Source organism: Felis catus, chromosome E1 (assembly GCF_018350175.1).
Source record: "Felis catus isolate Fca126 chromosome E1, F.catus_Fca126_mat1.0, whole genome shotgun sequence".
Taxonomy (NCBI): domain Eukaryota; kingdom Metazoa; phylum Chordata; class Mammalia; order Carnivora; family Felidae; genus Felis; species Felis catus.
In genome coordinates, this window is record NC_058381.1 from 45070771 (window position 1) to 45088500 (window position 17730).

General features: G+C 36.4%; 1 protein-coding gene across 46 annotated transcripts in view; it reads left to right on the top strand.

Moving 5' to 3' along the window:
* EFCAB3 (EF-hand calcium binding domain 3) overlaps nt 1-17730 on the top strand; it is a 460207-nt gene that overhangs the window by 96980 nt on the left and 345497 nt on the right. For 45 of the 46 annotated variants that reach the window (XM_045044749.1, XM_045044748.1, XM_045044746.1 and 42 more), the window contains 6 exons: nt 1684-1833; nt 3347-3397; nt 7021-7164; nt 8955-9026; nt 12686-12829; nt 16702-16773. In XM_045044749.1, the coding sequence (XP_044900684.1) occupies nt 1684-1833; nt 3347-3397; nt 7021-7164; nt 8955-9026; nt 12686-12829; nt 16702-16773 (633 nt within the window). The remainder of the gene's footprint in view (nt 1-1683; nt 1834-3346; nt 3398-7020; nt 7165-8954; nt 9027-12685; nt 12830-16701; nt 16774-17730) is intronic. The other variant, XM_045044781.1, reaches the window with a different exon arrangement.

Here is a 17730-nt window from a genome sequence, read left to right on the forward strand (position 1 = left end):
AGCTCTACATCTTAGATTTATCTTTAGTGTTTCTATTTATAGTAAAAAAAAATTCTGCTTTTATCTTTAGGATGTCCTTTCTATTGTTCCCTTTTGTCCATTTTATAGTTTTTCTAAGTTGTTTAAATTATGAACTTACTTTTTTCTTCTTACTGAGAAATAAATGTTTAAGACTATCAATTTTCAGTAAGACTTTGGTTTATCAAAGTCTTTATTCTTGTTTTTTTCTAAGTATATTCAGTTGTATTTTGATTTTCTCCTTGATGTAAAAAGCAATTATTTGAAAAATTTTAAATGAATTTAAAAATTTTAAATTTGAATTTGAATTTCATTATTGTCCTCTCTTTGTTGTTTATTTTTAGTTTACTGTGGTCAGAGAATGAGGTCTATAGTAGAGGATTTGATAGTTTCTGTGTTAATTAGATATGGAGTTTTTTCGATTTTTACATGTTTATTTAAAAACCACATTAGGGGCGCCTGGGTGGCTCAGTTGGTTGAGCGTCCGACTTTGGCTCAGGTCATGATCTTGCGGTCTGTGAGTTCGAGCCCTGCGTCGGGCTCTGTGCTGACAGCTCAGAGCCTGGAGCCTGCTTCAGATTCTGGGTCTCCCTCTCTCTCTGCCCCTCCCCCACTCATGCTCTGTCTCTCTTTGTCTCAGAAATAAACATTAAAAAAAATTTAAAAAAACCACATTAGTGGGTTTCAGGGACAGGCTAATCGTAATGTACACTCATCCTACTGTTTGTCTTGGAAATCCTTATGACTTTTTGAAGCAGCCCATTCCATAATTTTTGGACAGCTGTAGAACTAGTCAATTGTTCCACATATTTGATGGAAATCCTGCCTTATAATTCCATTCCCAAACTTAACATTTGGACTCTTCCCCCTGTCAGTAGCCCTCCAGGGATGGGAGGAGAGCTCTAATATTTTCTTTCTTTTACGTTGAATCATCTTTTCTCTGGACTCAGATTTCCCTTCAACCATTCCTCACATGGCCTATTTTTGAAACTTCTTACCAATGACTAATGACTAACTCATGGAACAACATAATATATTAAATTATACTTTCACATAAATTAGCTAATTTTAAAGTAATTTATTATATATTTCTCTTAATGAATTCTGAAAGATTATTTTTTTAGACATGTACTTTAGAAATGTGAAGAGGTTTTTGTTTGTTTTAATTAAGGGGGGGGGGATGGTCAGTCATGGATTTCCTAGTTCAGATGTTTGATATTATCATGCTAAACATAATAGGCTTTGCTGATTCTCTAAATTGGGTAAAGTGAGCTGACAGGAGCAAGGGGTGTAGGGAAAGAAAGTAGAAAGGGAAGGATTGGAGTTTGGGAGCAGTTGTGACGAATGGAGGGTATTTTTTATGAAATGGTGAGCTCGTTAATAGAATAACTAGAGAAACTTTGGCATACTTTTTTGTTCATAAAGGAATAGCCCACGCAGAACCCGGAGTTTTAACAAAATAATCTAAGAATAAAGATAAGGGACTATAGAAAACTATAGTGGAGAATGGATTGCTCTACCTTTTTAAATGGCCACATGTGGGTAGTGGCTGCCATTTTGGACAGTGCAAAACTGGAAGAATCCATCAGTTTTACTGTTAATGTTCCAAAAATTTAGATCCGTGGACTGAATTACATGTTGCATGTATATTCTCTGTGTTTGTAGCATTGAATGACATCATCGGTACATTGGAATGTATGGAGGAAAGTGATCAGTCTGGCAAGGACAACTATGCAGATGTACTTGGAAACACCAATAGAATTTATTTCACTGATAATAGTTTTCAAGAAGTGCTGGATGATTCCTTGCTCGACGGTGAGTTGATTGAGCAGATAACCAGCAACTTGTAATAAAAATTTCTTCTAAAATTTTATCCAAGGTTTTAAAATATTTTACCAAATAATTAATTAAATCTTAATACTTAGTTCCTAAATACTACTGTAAATGTATTGAAATGCAATTTACTACAGATCAGATTTAGATATATATCTTATATTCTATATTCACGGAGATTTAGTTATTACAATATCAAATTCCTGGATGATCTCTTGGACTGCATTGTAAACTTGGTCTGAAAGTATTTATATATATTGTCATATGGCTTTAAAATGTTTCTTTCTAGAGTACTTTCACTTCAAAGTTAATCCCTTTCCTTTTATGAATTTTAGAGAGGTCCTAATAGTTGTCTAGCTTTCTTTTTCTTTTAGGTGAAAGTCTCTTTGAAAAATACAAGTTATTGTTGAACAATTAAACCGTTGGTCTATATAACATTCTGTGTAAGTGTTGATCTGGCTATTTGCTCTATTTACAAAGAATTTACCTGATCCATCCATATGCTTATCTGGGATATACCCAGATGGATTTTATCAATACTTGGAAAGCCATATCCTGCCTTTAAATTTAACTTCAGCTAAAAAATGAGATCAGATCTGTGTCTCAGGGAAAAACTGGCAATATGCAAAGACAGTTTAGATTCTCAAAACTGATGGGGGAGGAATGCTGGGATCTGGTGAGTAGAGGTGAGGGATGCTACTAACCACCCTATAATGTATAGGACAGCACTCCCCCACATAATTAGCTGGCCCCAAATGTAATTTTGCTCAGGTTGAGAAATTCTGTTTTAGAGTTATCTTGTAAAATTGCCAAACCTACTATTTTGAAAGTACTTTTTAATAGGTTAGTTATATTTTTTAATCCTGCTTAGATCACATTTTAAAAATTAATGTAAATATAATGTATCTTGATTCTAACCCCCTTTTGCTTCAAGGTAATACCTGTACTAGTTGTGAGTTATTCTAAACTGCTCTCTAACTGCAATGTGGTCCATCTATGCAAATGGACATATTTTGTTTCTATCACTTGTCCTTCAAATAGATCTCTGTATCAATTTGCATTTTTGTAGAAAATGTATAGGATGAAGGGTATAACTGCACCTTGTCCTTAGGAAAAGCTCCAGAATTAGATAGATAGGTAGGCAGGCAGGACTAAAGAAGGACACTTCAGACTAATAATTAAACATGTTATTGAATATATGAGCCTGGGGATTAAGCTGTTCTCTTAGGGATAAAGGAAGCATTTGTAACAGAATCTCAGCCACATTTAAGAAGCTTGGTGGAGCTTGACGAATCCATGGAGTCTAAGAAGTAAGAGGAAGATGAGTAGAGAACGTTATTCTGGAAGCTAGTGGAGGATTTTGAGAAGAAGGGAATGGTCAATGCTAAATGTTATTGAGAAATGAAGTATGTAATTTATCCATTGGTTTTCTTCCAAACTGGGTAAAATCAGGATGCTGTTCCTCATGGCAAAATCTCTCTATTTAAATTTGCAGACTTTAGGAAAGAGGCTTTGTCTTCAAATCTGAAACTACCAACAGCAGATGGTAAGGACTTTATATATGTATACAAGAAAGCATTCCCCATGAAAGAGTTATTTTTTAGGATCATTGCCAGGTGCCAATGGATTCCTAGTCCATTCTTCCCACTCCAGCCAGAGTAATTTTTTTTTCAAAAAAGTAATCTGATTGTGTGATGTCCCCCTATTTTCAACTCTTTAAACATTTTCCATTGTTATTAAAGATAAAAATCCTGCATGTCCTAGCTCTCTGGTATAATTTTGTACCATTACCCTTGCTTTCTGCATTTTCAAGTACATTGGCTTTCTTTCATTTCCTTCGAAATCCAACTACAAAGCTTTTGCGTATTTTGTTCCCTGGAATAGTTTTCCCTGACACTCTTTGCCTAGTTAATGTTTACTCCTCTTTCAAATGAGTGATGGGGTGCCTGGGTGACTCAGTTGGTTAAGTGTCTCACTTTGGCTCAGGTCATGATGTCGTAGTCTGTGAGTTTGAGCCCTGTGCTGAGCTTTGTGCTGACAGCTCAGAGCATGGAGCCTGCTTCAGATTCTGTCTCTCCTTCTCTGTCTCAAAAATAGACATTAAAAAAAAATTGAATGAATGTCAATTTCTTGTAGGGAGCCTGTCATTATCTGCTAGTCGAGGTCAGCTTCTTTTATTATAAGCTTTCATTAAACTATGTCTTTTTCATAGCATTTACTTCATACTATAAATACCCATTAATATTTTTTTAAATGACACTAGAAATGCTCAATATATTTCAGCTTATAAAGTGACAAAAGTAGGAGCATCTGACTGGTTCAGTTGGTAGAACATTCAACTCTTGACCTCAGGGTCATGAGTTCAAGCCCCATGTTGGGTGTAGAGCTTACTTAGGAAAAAAAGTAGCAAAAATATTAGAGAACTTTGAATTATCTTAATTCATTAAGACCAAAAGAATATAATTTCTCATTAAATTTTTTTATTTGAGTACGGTGGACACACAATGTTATATTCGTTTCAGGTGTAGTGATTATACATTTTGCTATGCTCACCACAAACATAGCTATTTGTCACCATACAACAATATTACAGTATCACTGACTATATTCCCTTTCCTGTGCCTTTTATTCCCATGACATAGTCATTACATTCCTGGAAACCTGTACCTCCTACTCCCCTTTACCCATTTTACCCATTATCCCCCCTTCTCTCTGGCCACCATCAGTTTGTTCCTGTATTTATAGGTCTGATTTTGCTTTTCTTTTTTTTTTTTATTTGTTTTTTAGATTCCACATGTGAGTGCAATCAAATGGTGTTTGTCTTTCTCAGTCTGACGTATTTCACTTAGTATAATACCCTCTAGGTCGATCCATGTTGTTGCAAATGGCAAAAAAAAATCTCATTCTTTTCTATGGTTGTGTCAAATTCCATAATATACCACATCTTTATTCATTCACCTATTGATCGATAGTTGAGATACTTCCATATCATGGCTATTGTAAATAATGCTGCAATAAACATATAGGGGTGCATATACCTTTTTGAATTAGTGTTTTTGTTCTCTTTAGGTAAATACCCAGTAGTGGAATTGTTGGGTCAAATAGTATTTCTGTTTTTACTTTTTGAGGAACCTCCATACTGTTTCCACATCAGCCGTACCAATTTACATTCCACCAACATTGCAGAAGGGCTGCTTTTTCTCCACATCCTCGCCAGCACTTGTTACTTCTTATGTTTTTGATTTTAGTCATTCTGACGTGTAAGGTGATATCTCATTGTTATTTTGATTTGCATTTCCCTGAGATTGGTGATGAATATCTTTTCGTGTGTCTGTTGGCCATCTGTATGTCTTCTTCAGAAAAACGTCTATTTAGGTCTTCTGCCCATGTTAAAATCTGGTTGTTTTCTAGTCATATTTTTGATTATTTGGTTAATGATTCTTTTCTTACGTGCCTGGAAGCGTCATTGGGCCAAGAACCATGTTTCCATTTTGCTACAAGTCCTAGCATTGTTTCTCCAGATCCTAGCACAATTTTGGCTTTCAGAAGCCCCTTATTAATAGCTAATTTAATAGCTAATATTATATGATATTTACTGTGCTAGGCATTGTTTCAAATCTTTTATATTATTAACTTATATAATTATGAATATTTATGGAATTAAAGAATGACAATAAATCTGCCTTCTTATCTCATTAGCCTCATCTCTCATCACTTCTGCATTTGTATTCTGTAGCCATATTACTTATTATAATTTAAATTGGTTCCATATCTTCCATGTGCTTTTGGTTCCATATATTTGCATGTGCTGTTTCCTTTCTGTGTATTTTCTGTCAAACAAATTCACATTTTTCCCCCAAACTCAGCTCAAACATCACTCCTCAACCCATAAGACTTTTTAGAGTTATAGGTTAGGTGAACTGTCTCAGTGCTTTATATCTGAGTGCTCAGTGCTCATATCTGGCACACATTTTTCTCATAGTACCAACTATATAATGTATTATAATTTTATTTATAGACAAGACAAATTCTAAAGTCCCTGTCTTCAAGGAATTTAAAGGAAACTCTTTAAGAGGGCTGAAATTTTCATTGTTGGTTTTATAGCTATAAAATAAATGTTAGTAAAAGTGAATATAGGTCTAAAATGGTATTATGGTATTCTTTCCAACTGAAGGTTTAGATCTGTTAGTATAATGCAACGATTTTCGGACTATGGAAACATACACGATAACTTCATTTTGGGGTTGAGAGAGAAATGGGGTGAGAAATGGTATTGACAAAAAATTGAAACTCCCAGTAATGATCACGTTTTATATTTTAAATTGGTGTGGTATCAACAGGACTACATTTGGTTGTATGGGTTGTGCTTGCACAAAGATGCCTGGTTGAGAGGGTACAAGTAGAGACTGAAATGCATTCTACATTCCACTGTGCTCCCCAGGCTGGGACCACCAATGCTAGATTGCAGCTACCTAGAGGAAGGTATGCCTCTTTGTAATTGATACATAGAGAGGGGTGCCTTTTTTCAATTCATACAAAAGCACAATATAGACTGGTAGTGGCCCTGGAGATCAAGAGCTTTAATCTCAAATTTTAGCTTTTTTTTTTTTTTTTTTTTTTGGTTTATTTCATCAGTTGATAGAAGTCTTTAGATCTACATGTACAGGACGTTACTATTATTTAAGAAAGGGTCACAGCTTATTCAGTATCTAATGGATGAATGGATTCAGATAACCCATCAAATTCTGCATATAATTTTTTGGTTTAATTTTTCTTTTCTTAAATGTTTAGTTTTAAGAGAGAGAGAGAGAGAGAAACAAGTGGAAGAGGGGCAGAGAGAGAGACACAGAATCTGAAGCAGGCTCTAGGCTTGAGTTTTTAGCCCAGAGCCCAATGTGGGGCTTAAACCCAGGAACCATGAGATCATGACCTGAGCTGAAGTTGGATGCCTAACCAACTGAGCCACCTAGGCGCCCTTAATTTTTTTAAATGCTGCTTGAAATAAATAGGTTGTCAGTTACAAGTAGAAAATACTTCGCTTTTTTTCTGCAGAGATTTTAGTTAAATATATATACTTAAATTGAGAGTTCACCTATAGTGGACTCTGGACAAACTATTTTGCATTTTTTAAAATAATAGTATCTTATATATATTTATTTATCTTTGTAGCATTTAAAGAAGCTGCTTATATCTTGACAAGTGTTGATAATGGCAAGATTGGCATACGTAACTTGGAGCATGCCCTGAAAAGTTTGAATGTTAATTTAGCTGAGGAGGACGTCAGTGAAGCCCTTAAATATTGTGACATCAGTGGTGAGCATTTTTTTGGCTTGAGATTCTGCTCATTTTTCCCTGTTTATAGGAACCAGTTTTAGAGTGTTTTATATGGAGGTAAAATGCTAAAGGCAGTCGCAATGAGGCTTAGGTTGATATAAATTAGAGCCAAAATAGTCTGCTAATTTATTTACTGACCGTATCTATCTGTTCATACTCTACATATGCTTATTTAGATAATTAGCATTCATTTCTTGTAAGCATGGGTGGGAAAATACCATTATGTAATAAAACAAAGACATGACATCAGCAGCTTCATTTTGATCTGCAGTCTTTCTTCAGAGGAGACCCACTTTCACCTTTTATTTTGCTTGTCCCATTCTGCTTTTTTAACCAAAGGAAATACCCAAAGTTTCATTACATCTCAGAAGAATAATTATTTAGTCTTGATCATTGTTTCCAAGTGGTCACATATTTATCTTTGTTTTCCATCTTTGACTTCATGTATTGTGTACTTGATCTCCTTTCCTATTTACATCCACTCTTAAGTGTCAAATCGCGTGGGAATACTTCTAGAAGCTGGTGAGTTTTACCAGTTTTAGGTGGCTTTTTATTTGGGGTTTATCTTAACCAGCTTGTTTTTTCTATGGGAATCCCATGAGCATGTCTTAGGTTTAAGAGTACCTCCCCAGCATTGTTTGGTTATTGCTTTTGCCATAGATTATTATTGACCTCAATCAATTTTTATGTTTTGACCTGGGGTTTTTCATATCATGAGAGTGGTATAAATTTAGACCCTAAGCCCACATGAGATGCAGGAGATTTTTCACAGGTGATCTTTTTTACCCACTGCCTCTCAAAATTGGGAAGATTTAGGTCACCTTGGTGTTTACATGGGCCAGTGAATATAATATTTTAATCTCCCTTTCACTGGATTGAAATTCTTTAAGCATCCCAGTTTCATTTGGTATCTAAATTCAAACTCTCCGTGTAGCAGGACCCAAGTTTTCTTTTATGAATATGCATGAACATTTAAATCAAGCACCTTGCTGCTTTTGGATCTAATATGTATCCCCAAATAGCTGTAGGCTTAGTATTCACTTGGTTTTCCCCTCTGGATCTCTGTGCCCACTTAACGTTTCATTATTTCCTTTTCATACAACTTGATAATGCATTTATAGAATAAAGTATTTCATACAGCATCTTTAGGAATTTGTAATCATTCCTGTGCTACCCAGCTTGCCATTTTGTTATAAGTTAAAGTCTTTTCATTGTAGGTATAGCCCTATATTTTCTGCTGTGGTTACATTACTGTATTTTATTTCCTGTGTGTGTGTGTGTGTGTGTGTGTGTGTGTGTGTGTGTGTCCCAACAGTTAACATTGTCACCTCTGGCCTTAGACTGCCTTAGTTCACATACAGCCTCGAGCACTTTCTGGCTCTTGTGACCTAGACAAGTTATTTAATTTCTCTTTGCTTTCATCTTTTAGGGATAGGCATATCAAGCATGTTATAGAATTCTTGTACATATTTTAGTTAATAAATGTGAAGCATCATAAAAGGATACTTAGTATACATAAGGAACTCAAAAGTTATTTTAAGTTCTTACTTTTGAGTAAGAAGTCAAAAAAAGTGAACTATTAATATCATTAACTGATCAATGGGTGTGGTTCCTGAAAGTATGAAAAATTACATTGAAATAGTTTCAGCCATTTGAGAGAGAAATGAGGTAGAATGAGATTTTAGGTATTGTTAATCAGAGCCTTTATTTTGTGTACCGATTGAGTATCAGGGTTTTAATGACAATATGCTTGATTTTGATATTTCCAGATGATAATGAGGTGAATTTAAAAGATTTCTTTGAAAGAATTAAAGGAAGTCCACCTTTCAAAGAGTCCATAGGTAAGTGAATACTTCCAGTTTAAAGAAGTGACTGTAAAATAAAGATAATGAAATCACATTTAAAAAAAATCACTAGGGCCGCCTGGGTGGCGCAGTCGGTTAAGCGTCTGACTTCAGCCAGGTCACGATCTCGCGGTCCGTGAGTTCGAGCCCTGCGTCGGGCTCTGGGCTGATGGCTCAGAGCCTGGAGCCTGTTTCCGATTCTGTGTCTCCCTCTCTCTCTGCCCCTCCCCCGTTCATGCTCTGTCTCTCTCTGTCCCAAAAATAAATAAATGTTGAAAAAAAAAATTAAAAAAAAATCACTAAATGGATTTCAAGTGTTTAATTTGTAGTGTCTATAGTTTCAAAAAGGATTTCAAGCAGCTTATGCGATATAAAAAAAAACAAGTGAAAATGGGGCAAAGTTATAAAGGAGGGAAAAGAAATAAAACAGCATTGAAGAAGATACACAGTAAATACCTTTGCTGTTAATATAAAGTCCTTCCTCAAGAGGAGATAAATTTTTCTTCACTCAAGGGGTTCTGGATCTATGAATGAAATCAGGTGTGGAAATTGGGTGAGGGACCACTACCCTCTGTGCTGTCTCAAGTCAGGCCTTTGGAGTTTTCAGGTTTACCCAAATGGACTGGCCATTGATTTCACTTATAGAAATCTTAGCTTCATCTATCTAGTTTCTTTAAATGCTTGGGCCGTTAATCCCTGTATCATTCTTACTACCATGTCATTTCTGTGGCCTAACCACATCATTTTGCCCCTGCTGCATAAAGACAATTGCTTGGTCTTTGTCCCCAAAGTTCCTCTCGTGCTCCTTGAAATTAGGGAAACCATTTCAACACCAGCATCTTTCCCTAAACCCCCATGTCTACAGAGAACACCTACCGAAGAACTCTCCACAAATGCAGACACCCCTGCCAACAATGTATTTCTAAATGCGTTGGGGAAACAAATGTCTTTTTTTCTTCACGTTTGAATATCTCTAAAATTAGAGCACCTTTATAATCAATGGCATTATTTATCAAATGTACATTTTTACTGAGATATAAATCACATACCATAAAATCTCATCCTTTTAAGGTGTTCAATTCAGTGGTTTTTGGTATATCCACAAAGTTGTGCAACCATCACACTCTAATTCTGGGACATTTTCATCACGTCAAAAAAAAAAAACCCTGTACCCTGTAGTGCTTATTTCCCCGCTCTCCCCAGCCACTGACAACCGCTAGTCTGCTTTCTATCTGTGTTGATTTTTGAACATCATATAACTAGAATCATATAATACGTGGCTTTTTGTGTCTGGCTTCTTTCATTTGGCATACTGGTTTTTTTTTTTTTTTAATTTTTAATGTTTATTTTTGAGAGAGAGAGAGCGCGGGGGAGGGACAGAGAGAGAGGGAGACACAGAATCCGAAGCAGGCTCCAGGCTCTGAGCTGTCAGCACGATGTGGGGCTCGAACCCACGAAACCATGAGATCATGACCTGAGCTGAAGTCGGCCGCTCAACCGACTGAGCCACCCAGGCGCCCCAGCATACTGTTTTTAAGGTTCACCTGTATTATAACATAAATGAGTACTTTATTCCTTTTCGTGGTAGAATAATATTCTGTGGTTATACCACATTTTCTTTGGCCGTTTATCAGTTCATAGACACTCGGGTTGTTTCCCTTTTTTGGCCACTAAGAATAATGCTGCTGTGAACATGTGTACATTTTTTTGAGTACAGGTTTTTGTGTGGACGTACATTTACATTTCTCTCAGGTACCTACCTGGGAATGGAACTGCTGGGTCACGTGGTAACTTTACATTCAACTTGAGGAGCTGCTGGAACGTTTTCCAAAGCAGCTGCCCCATTTTACATTCCCAACAGCATTGTACATTTCTTTAAATCCTTGTCAGTACTTGTTACATTGTCTGTCTTTTTTATTCTAGCCTAGTCTCACAAGTATCTCACCGTGGTTTTGTTTTGCATTTCCCTGATGGCTAATAACTTTGAACATCTTTACATGTGTTTACTGGCCATTTAGAGATATGTATCCTTTGCTTATTTTAAAATTGGGTTATTTATCAAGTTGTTAGGGTTCTTATATCCTGGATACTATAGCTTTATCAGATAGATGATTTGCAAATCTTTTCTCCAATTTTATGGGTCTTTTCTCTTTCTTGGTGGTGTCCTTTGAAGCACAAACATTTTTAAATTGGGTGAAATCCAGTTTATATTTTCTTTTGTCACTTCTTTTGATATCATGTCTAAACATAATCCAAGATCATTAAGATTTATACTAATGTTTTCTTCTAAGAATTTTATAGTTTTAGCCTTTTAATTTCAATCTTTGATTCATTTTGAGTTAATGTTTGTATGTGGTGTGAGATGGGAGTCCACTTTAATTCTTTTGCATGCAGATAGCCAGTTACCCCAGCATCATTTGTTGACAAGATCATTCTTTTCCCCCTTAAATAAATGGTTTTGCCATCCTTGTAAAAAATCAAGTGATCAGAAATGTATGGATTTATTTCTAGACTCCCAGTTCCATTCCATTGATTTTTATTTATTCTTATGCCACATGGTCTTAATCACTATAGCTTTGTAGTAAAGTAATAGCCTAAACAGTAATTTTCAACCAGAGCAGGGCATCAAATTTACCTATAAAGCTTGAGTTACCTGGTTCTACTTCTGACTATGATGGAGTAGCTTATGTGAAACCAACCCTCCTGCTGAGAACAACTAGTAAAATGTGGACTAAATTAAACAGCATCAACAACCACAACTGTTTGAAGGCATTGGAAAGTGACCAAGGCTGTCAAGATTTGTGGGGCTATAAGATAAATATAAAGAGCACGACTTACAGAAACAGCACCTTCTTCTTCTTCTTATTTTGTCTCTGTAACATAACTTTAAGTGAAATAAGGCAATAAAGTTTTGATGTAAACTTCTTTGTAATGCTTCACAATTATTTCAGGGTCCACATATGAAGTATTATGTAGCTGTAGGCATAATGGTTGACCAGTTACATATGTCTACCTGAAAGCCACAGTAGTTAAGAGCATGGGCTTTGGAAATATCGTGCCTGGATTTGAATCCTGGCCCTGCCGCTTAATACCAGTATGTTCTTTAGTAAATCACTTAATCTCACAAACCTCGGGGCGCCTGGGTGGCTCAGTTGGTTAAGCGCCCAACTTCAGCTCAGGTCATGATTTCGCGGTTAGTGAGTTTGAGCCCCACGTTGGAGTCTGTGCTGACAGCTCAGAACCCGGAGCCTGCTTCAGATTCTGCATCTTTGTCTCTCTCTGACCCTTCCCTGCTCATGGTCTGTCTGTCTGTCTGTCTGTCTGTCTCTCTCTCTCAAAAATAAATAAACATTAAAAAAATTTTTTAAATCTCACTAACCTCAATTCCTTCATCTGAAAAATGGGGATAATAATGCCTATCTTGGAATTATTATAGGTAATAATAGACTTAAATAGGTAAAGTAGAAGTACTCAGAAGAGTCTCCAGCACTTAGTGTTCAGTAACTGCTAGCTGTTATAATACACAATGGTTTTTAAAACTACTAGTAATTTCATGTAAACTTCTTTTATGCAACTCAAGCCCATTAAGTGAAAGTGAACAATGTACTCTTATTTCTGCTGTTGAAGCATGCTTTTGCTCTTTTTTTTTTTCTCAGTTACACAGCTACTCTTCGTTACTGTTCAAATTCTCCAGAATGATCTGATTGATGTCTCTAACCTGAAGGCATTATTGATGAACAGTGACTTTCATGCAGCTAATGTTTTACTTGATGAAGTATTAAGACATGGACCTGAACACGGTTAGTAGTCTAAATGCATCTAGTTGTAAAGGCCATCATCTACCAGTGGGGATGGGAGATGTACGGATGGGGTATACAGCAATGGAGGGCACCCTGGGGGTGGCTGCAGTGAGATGACTGGTGAGCACCAGTGCCACCATAGTGTGCCAAGCCTGAGCTCTGTGAGACTGAACAGATGGGTGAGTCTGGGCCTACTTTATCCCTGTGGGTGGTGGTACTTGGGAGATGAGGTCACTTTGTGAACTGACTGGCACGGGCAGTATTCAATCAGAATGCCATGCACAGAGTACAACAGAGTCCGTGAGGCCCTTCGCCACGTGTTAACCCTTTGGAAGGTAAACTATGCTGATATCCAGGAATACCTCAGGGGGTGTTGCCTGTGGCATTGGCTCAGGGAAGCAGATGTTTATAAATGTACAAAATAACTGCGTTATTTTAATGACTGGTATTGTTGAACATCATTTTTGCTATGTTTTCAAAAGAGTTGGGGAATATTCTTTACTTTCCTATTCTCTGTAAGAGATTTTTTTCTTCCTCAAACGTTAAGCAGAACTCACAGGTGAAGCCTTATGGGCCTAGAGTTTTATTGATGGATAAATTCTGGATTATTGATTTAATTTCTTAAATTGCATGGTATTACCAAGAAAATATTCTATTTTCCTGTCAATTTTGGCAGGCTGTGTCTTTATAGGAATTTGTCCATTTCATCTGACTTTTCAAATGTATTGGATAAAGTTGTCCTTGACATCTGCTTTTTATCTTTTTTGATTTCTGCTTCATCTATAATGATACCTTCATTTTCATCCTCAATATTAGTGACTTAGAGCTTTTTTTTCCCCCACTCCACCTCCACAGAGTTTTTCTTTTCCTTTTTGTAAAATTGAGATATAGTGGGCATATAATAACATTATGTAAGTTTAGGGTGTCCAATGTGCTGATTTGATACATTTATATATTGCAATATAATTATCACTGTAATGTTATCTAACACCTCTATCACATCACGTAATTATCACAATTTCTTTTTTTGTGGTGAGAACATTTAAGATCTAGTCTCTTAGCAACTTTCAATTATGTAATACAGTATTAGATCAGCACAGCATTAGATTTCCAGAATTTATTCATTTTAACTGCAAATTTGTACTTTTTAACAGTATCTCCCCAATCACCCCACCCCCTAAGTCCTTGGTAACCACCATTCTACTCTCTTTCTATGAGATCGGCTTTTTTAGATTCCACATATTAGTGATATATACAACATTTGTCTTTGGCTTATCTCCTCTAAGCATAAGGACTTCAAGATCCTACCATCTTGTTGCAAATGACAGGATTTCTCTCTTTCTCATGGCTGAAAAATATTCTGTTGTATATTTTCACACTACCTCTGTTTATTCATCTGTTGATGAGCACTTAGATTGTTTCCATATTTTAGCTATTGTGAATAATGCTGCAATAGACACAGGAGTGTGTCTTCAAGATCCTGTTTTCGTTTCCTTTGAATATACACTTATAAGGGGAATTGATGGTTCATATTGTAGTTCTATTTTTAATTTTGAGGGGAATCTCTATACTATTGTCCATAGTGGCTGCACCAATTTACATTGCCACCAACAGTGTATGAGGGTTCCCTTTCTCCACATCATCACAAATCCGTATCTCCTGTCTTCTTGGTGATAGCCATTCTAACAGGTTTGAGCAATATCTCATTGTGGTTATGATTTGCATTTCCCTGATGGTTAGTGATGTTGAACACCTTTTCATGCACCTATTGGTCATTTGGATGTCTTCTTTGGGAAAATGCCTATTCTATTGCTCTGCCCATTTTTAAAATAGTTCATTTGCTTGTTTGTTATTGAGCTGTGTGAATTCTTTGTTATATGTTTTGGATAATAATCCTTTATCAGATACATGGTTTGCAAATATTTTCTCTCATTCTGTAGGTTGCCTTTTCATTTTGCCGATTGTTTCTTTTGCTGTACAAAAGTTTTTAAGTTGAATGTAGTTCTGGGGTGCCTGGGTGGCTCAGTTGGTTAAGCGTCGACTAAAGCCAGTTAAGCATTCGACTTCAGGTCTTGATCTCATGATTCTTGAGTTCAAGCACCATGTCGGGCTCTTTGCTGACAGCTTGGAGCTTGCTTCAGTTTCTGTGTCTCCCTCTCTCTCTGCCCCTCCCCTGCTCACGCTCTGTGTCTTTCTCTATCACAAATAAATAAACATTAAAAAAAAGAAAAATCTTCAATTGGATCTAGTTCTACTTGTTGATTTCTGCTTTTGTTGTTTGTGCTTTTGGTGTCATGTCCAAAAAAATCATTGCCAAGACCAATGTCTGAAAGCTGTTCCCTTATGTTTTCTTTACAGTATCAGATCTTACAATTAAATCTTTAATTTATTTTGAGGTAATTTTGGGGAGTATCCCAAGTGGTTATTAAGTTTCCCAACACCATTTGTTGAAGAGACCATCCTTTCTCCATTGAATGTTCTTGGCTGCCTTGTCAAATATTAGTTGAGCGTATGTGGAGTTTATTTCTGGGCTCTGTCACTTCTGCTGTAAACTTTTCTACTTTTTTTTTTTTTTTTTTTTGCATTGGTTTTTTTTTTTTTCTTCCTTTTCTCTCTCCCCCTCCTTTTTTTTTTTCCTTTTGGTTCTTTTCATGTCTATCCTTTATGTCCCTTACTATAGTTTGTCATATCCATTCCACCTTGTGTACCTTTACTTTACTTGAGTCTTTATTTTGGAGCTGACTTGGTCTTTCTACACAATCTATTTTCTGAGTTGTTGGTTCCCATCTCAAATCTTCCTTTGTCCATTTCTATCCCGATTTGTTGAAAGAGTTGAGGGTGTTGGGTGGCACATTCAGTTTGGAGCTCTGTCTTCAGTTTCTACTGAAGTAGATGAAGTCCATTTACTTTAATGGCACCTTTGGGGCAGAGGGTGGGAGGTGGGGGTAGTGAGCCTTCTGACATTTTGATACTGTTTAGTAGGGACTTCATCTTTAACTGCTTCTTTCTTTTCCTTCACCGCCAAATCCTATGCACTGAGTTCCACATCAAGGTGCCATCTTTGGTCCTATGGATTTCTAAGCCTTTTTCTTAGATTTCTCCAGAGTAAATTTAGGTGGTTCCCATTATCCTAAAAGTAGTGTTTCTTAACCTTTTTAAAAAAATATCACTCCCCTAAGGAGACTTTTTAGACGTTTTTGTCTTTTTCACCATCCCACACGCTATGAATATTTAATGCCAAAAATAAATATTTGCTTATGTACTGTGGCCACAAACCATTGTAATGGCTAAGATTTTTTCCCCTCCGAGAACCTGTTTTCCTTCCTGAAAGCCTATCACCCTCAGTGAAAATGCATGTCCTAAAGGTATCTAGAACTTTAGTTTCTGCTTATACTGCTAAACCCTATTTTCTAGAATTTCACTTAGATGTTAACACATTTGTAAGGAATATTGGCCTATAGCCTCTTTGCCTGCCCACCATGTGTTTGTTTTGTTTTGCTTTTGTAGTTTTTGGACAAGTAGGAGCTACTGAAGGGTTTTATTCAGAGGAGTAACCAGATTTTTTTTTAAAGAGAAAGACCTCTCTTGCTGCATTGTTTAAAATAAATGGAGAGCAATGAGACTGATGCGATAGATTTTTAGCAATGCTATTGTAATAGCATAGGCATTAACTAATATAGTGATATATTCAAGAAGTATTTGGAAATAATTGAATAGAAATTGATAATCATATGTATGCAGAAGTTAAGGAAGAAGGAACAGTACAGGCTGACCCCCGGGCTTTTCACCTTTTTTATAACTTGACTATTAACTGCTGACAGATTAATTCAGAAGCAGTAATTCCTTCATCTACATTTTACTTTGCATTACAGAAAATGGCAAGATTACCTTTCAAGAATTTTTTATTAAGTTCTGTGATACATTGAACATGCCTAAAGCCTCAGGTGAGTTCCACTTAATATGTATCTACTGGCTCCGTGTGGAAGGACAGACAGTGGTTTTCATGTTAAAACAACACAGGATTGGGGTGTCTGTATCACTCAGTCGGTTGAGCAACTGACTCTTGACTTTGGCTCAGGTCATGATTCCAGGGTCATGGGCTCAACCTGCATCCATTCGCTCTGAGTATGAAGCCTGCTTAAGATTTCCTCTCTCCCTTCATCCTTCTCCCCAGCTTGTGCTCTCTCTCTCCCTAAAATAGTAAACAAACAAACAAACAAACAAACAAAATCTTTTAAAAAACACACAGGATTAGATAAAGCACAGGTAAGTAAGAAACAATATAAAGATAAAACAATATAGGGGCACCTTGGTGGGTCAGTTGTTTAAGCGTCAGACTTCGGCTCAGGTCATGATCTTGTGGTCTATGAGTTGGAGCCCCCCATCAGGGTCTGTGCTGACAGCTCAGAGCCTGGAGCCTGCTTCGGATTCTGTGTCTCCCTCCCTCACTGCTCCTCCCCCGCTTGCACTCGGTTTCCCTGTCTCTCTCTTTCTCAAAAATAAACAAACATTAAATTTTTTTAAAGATAAAACAATACAGTATTAGTTTATATAACTTGTGTTTGAATTATATGGCAAAGACTGCTAAGTTTACCCCAAACTCAAAGTTATGGGTAGTTTTACTTTGATAGTGCTAGAAAAATATTAGAATATATACTGTTCTCTGAGATTATTCACTAGGTATATCTGACCTGAATTTATTAGAATATTATAAATGATGAGAAAATAATTTTTAGAATGCAAATTGGTGCAGCCACTGTGGAAGACAATATGGAGTTTCCTCAAAAAGTTAAAAATAGAACTATCCTATGACCCAGCAATTTCACTACTAGGTATTTACACAAAAGGTACACAAATACTAATTTGAAGGGCCACATGCACCCTGATGTTTATAGCAGCAT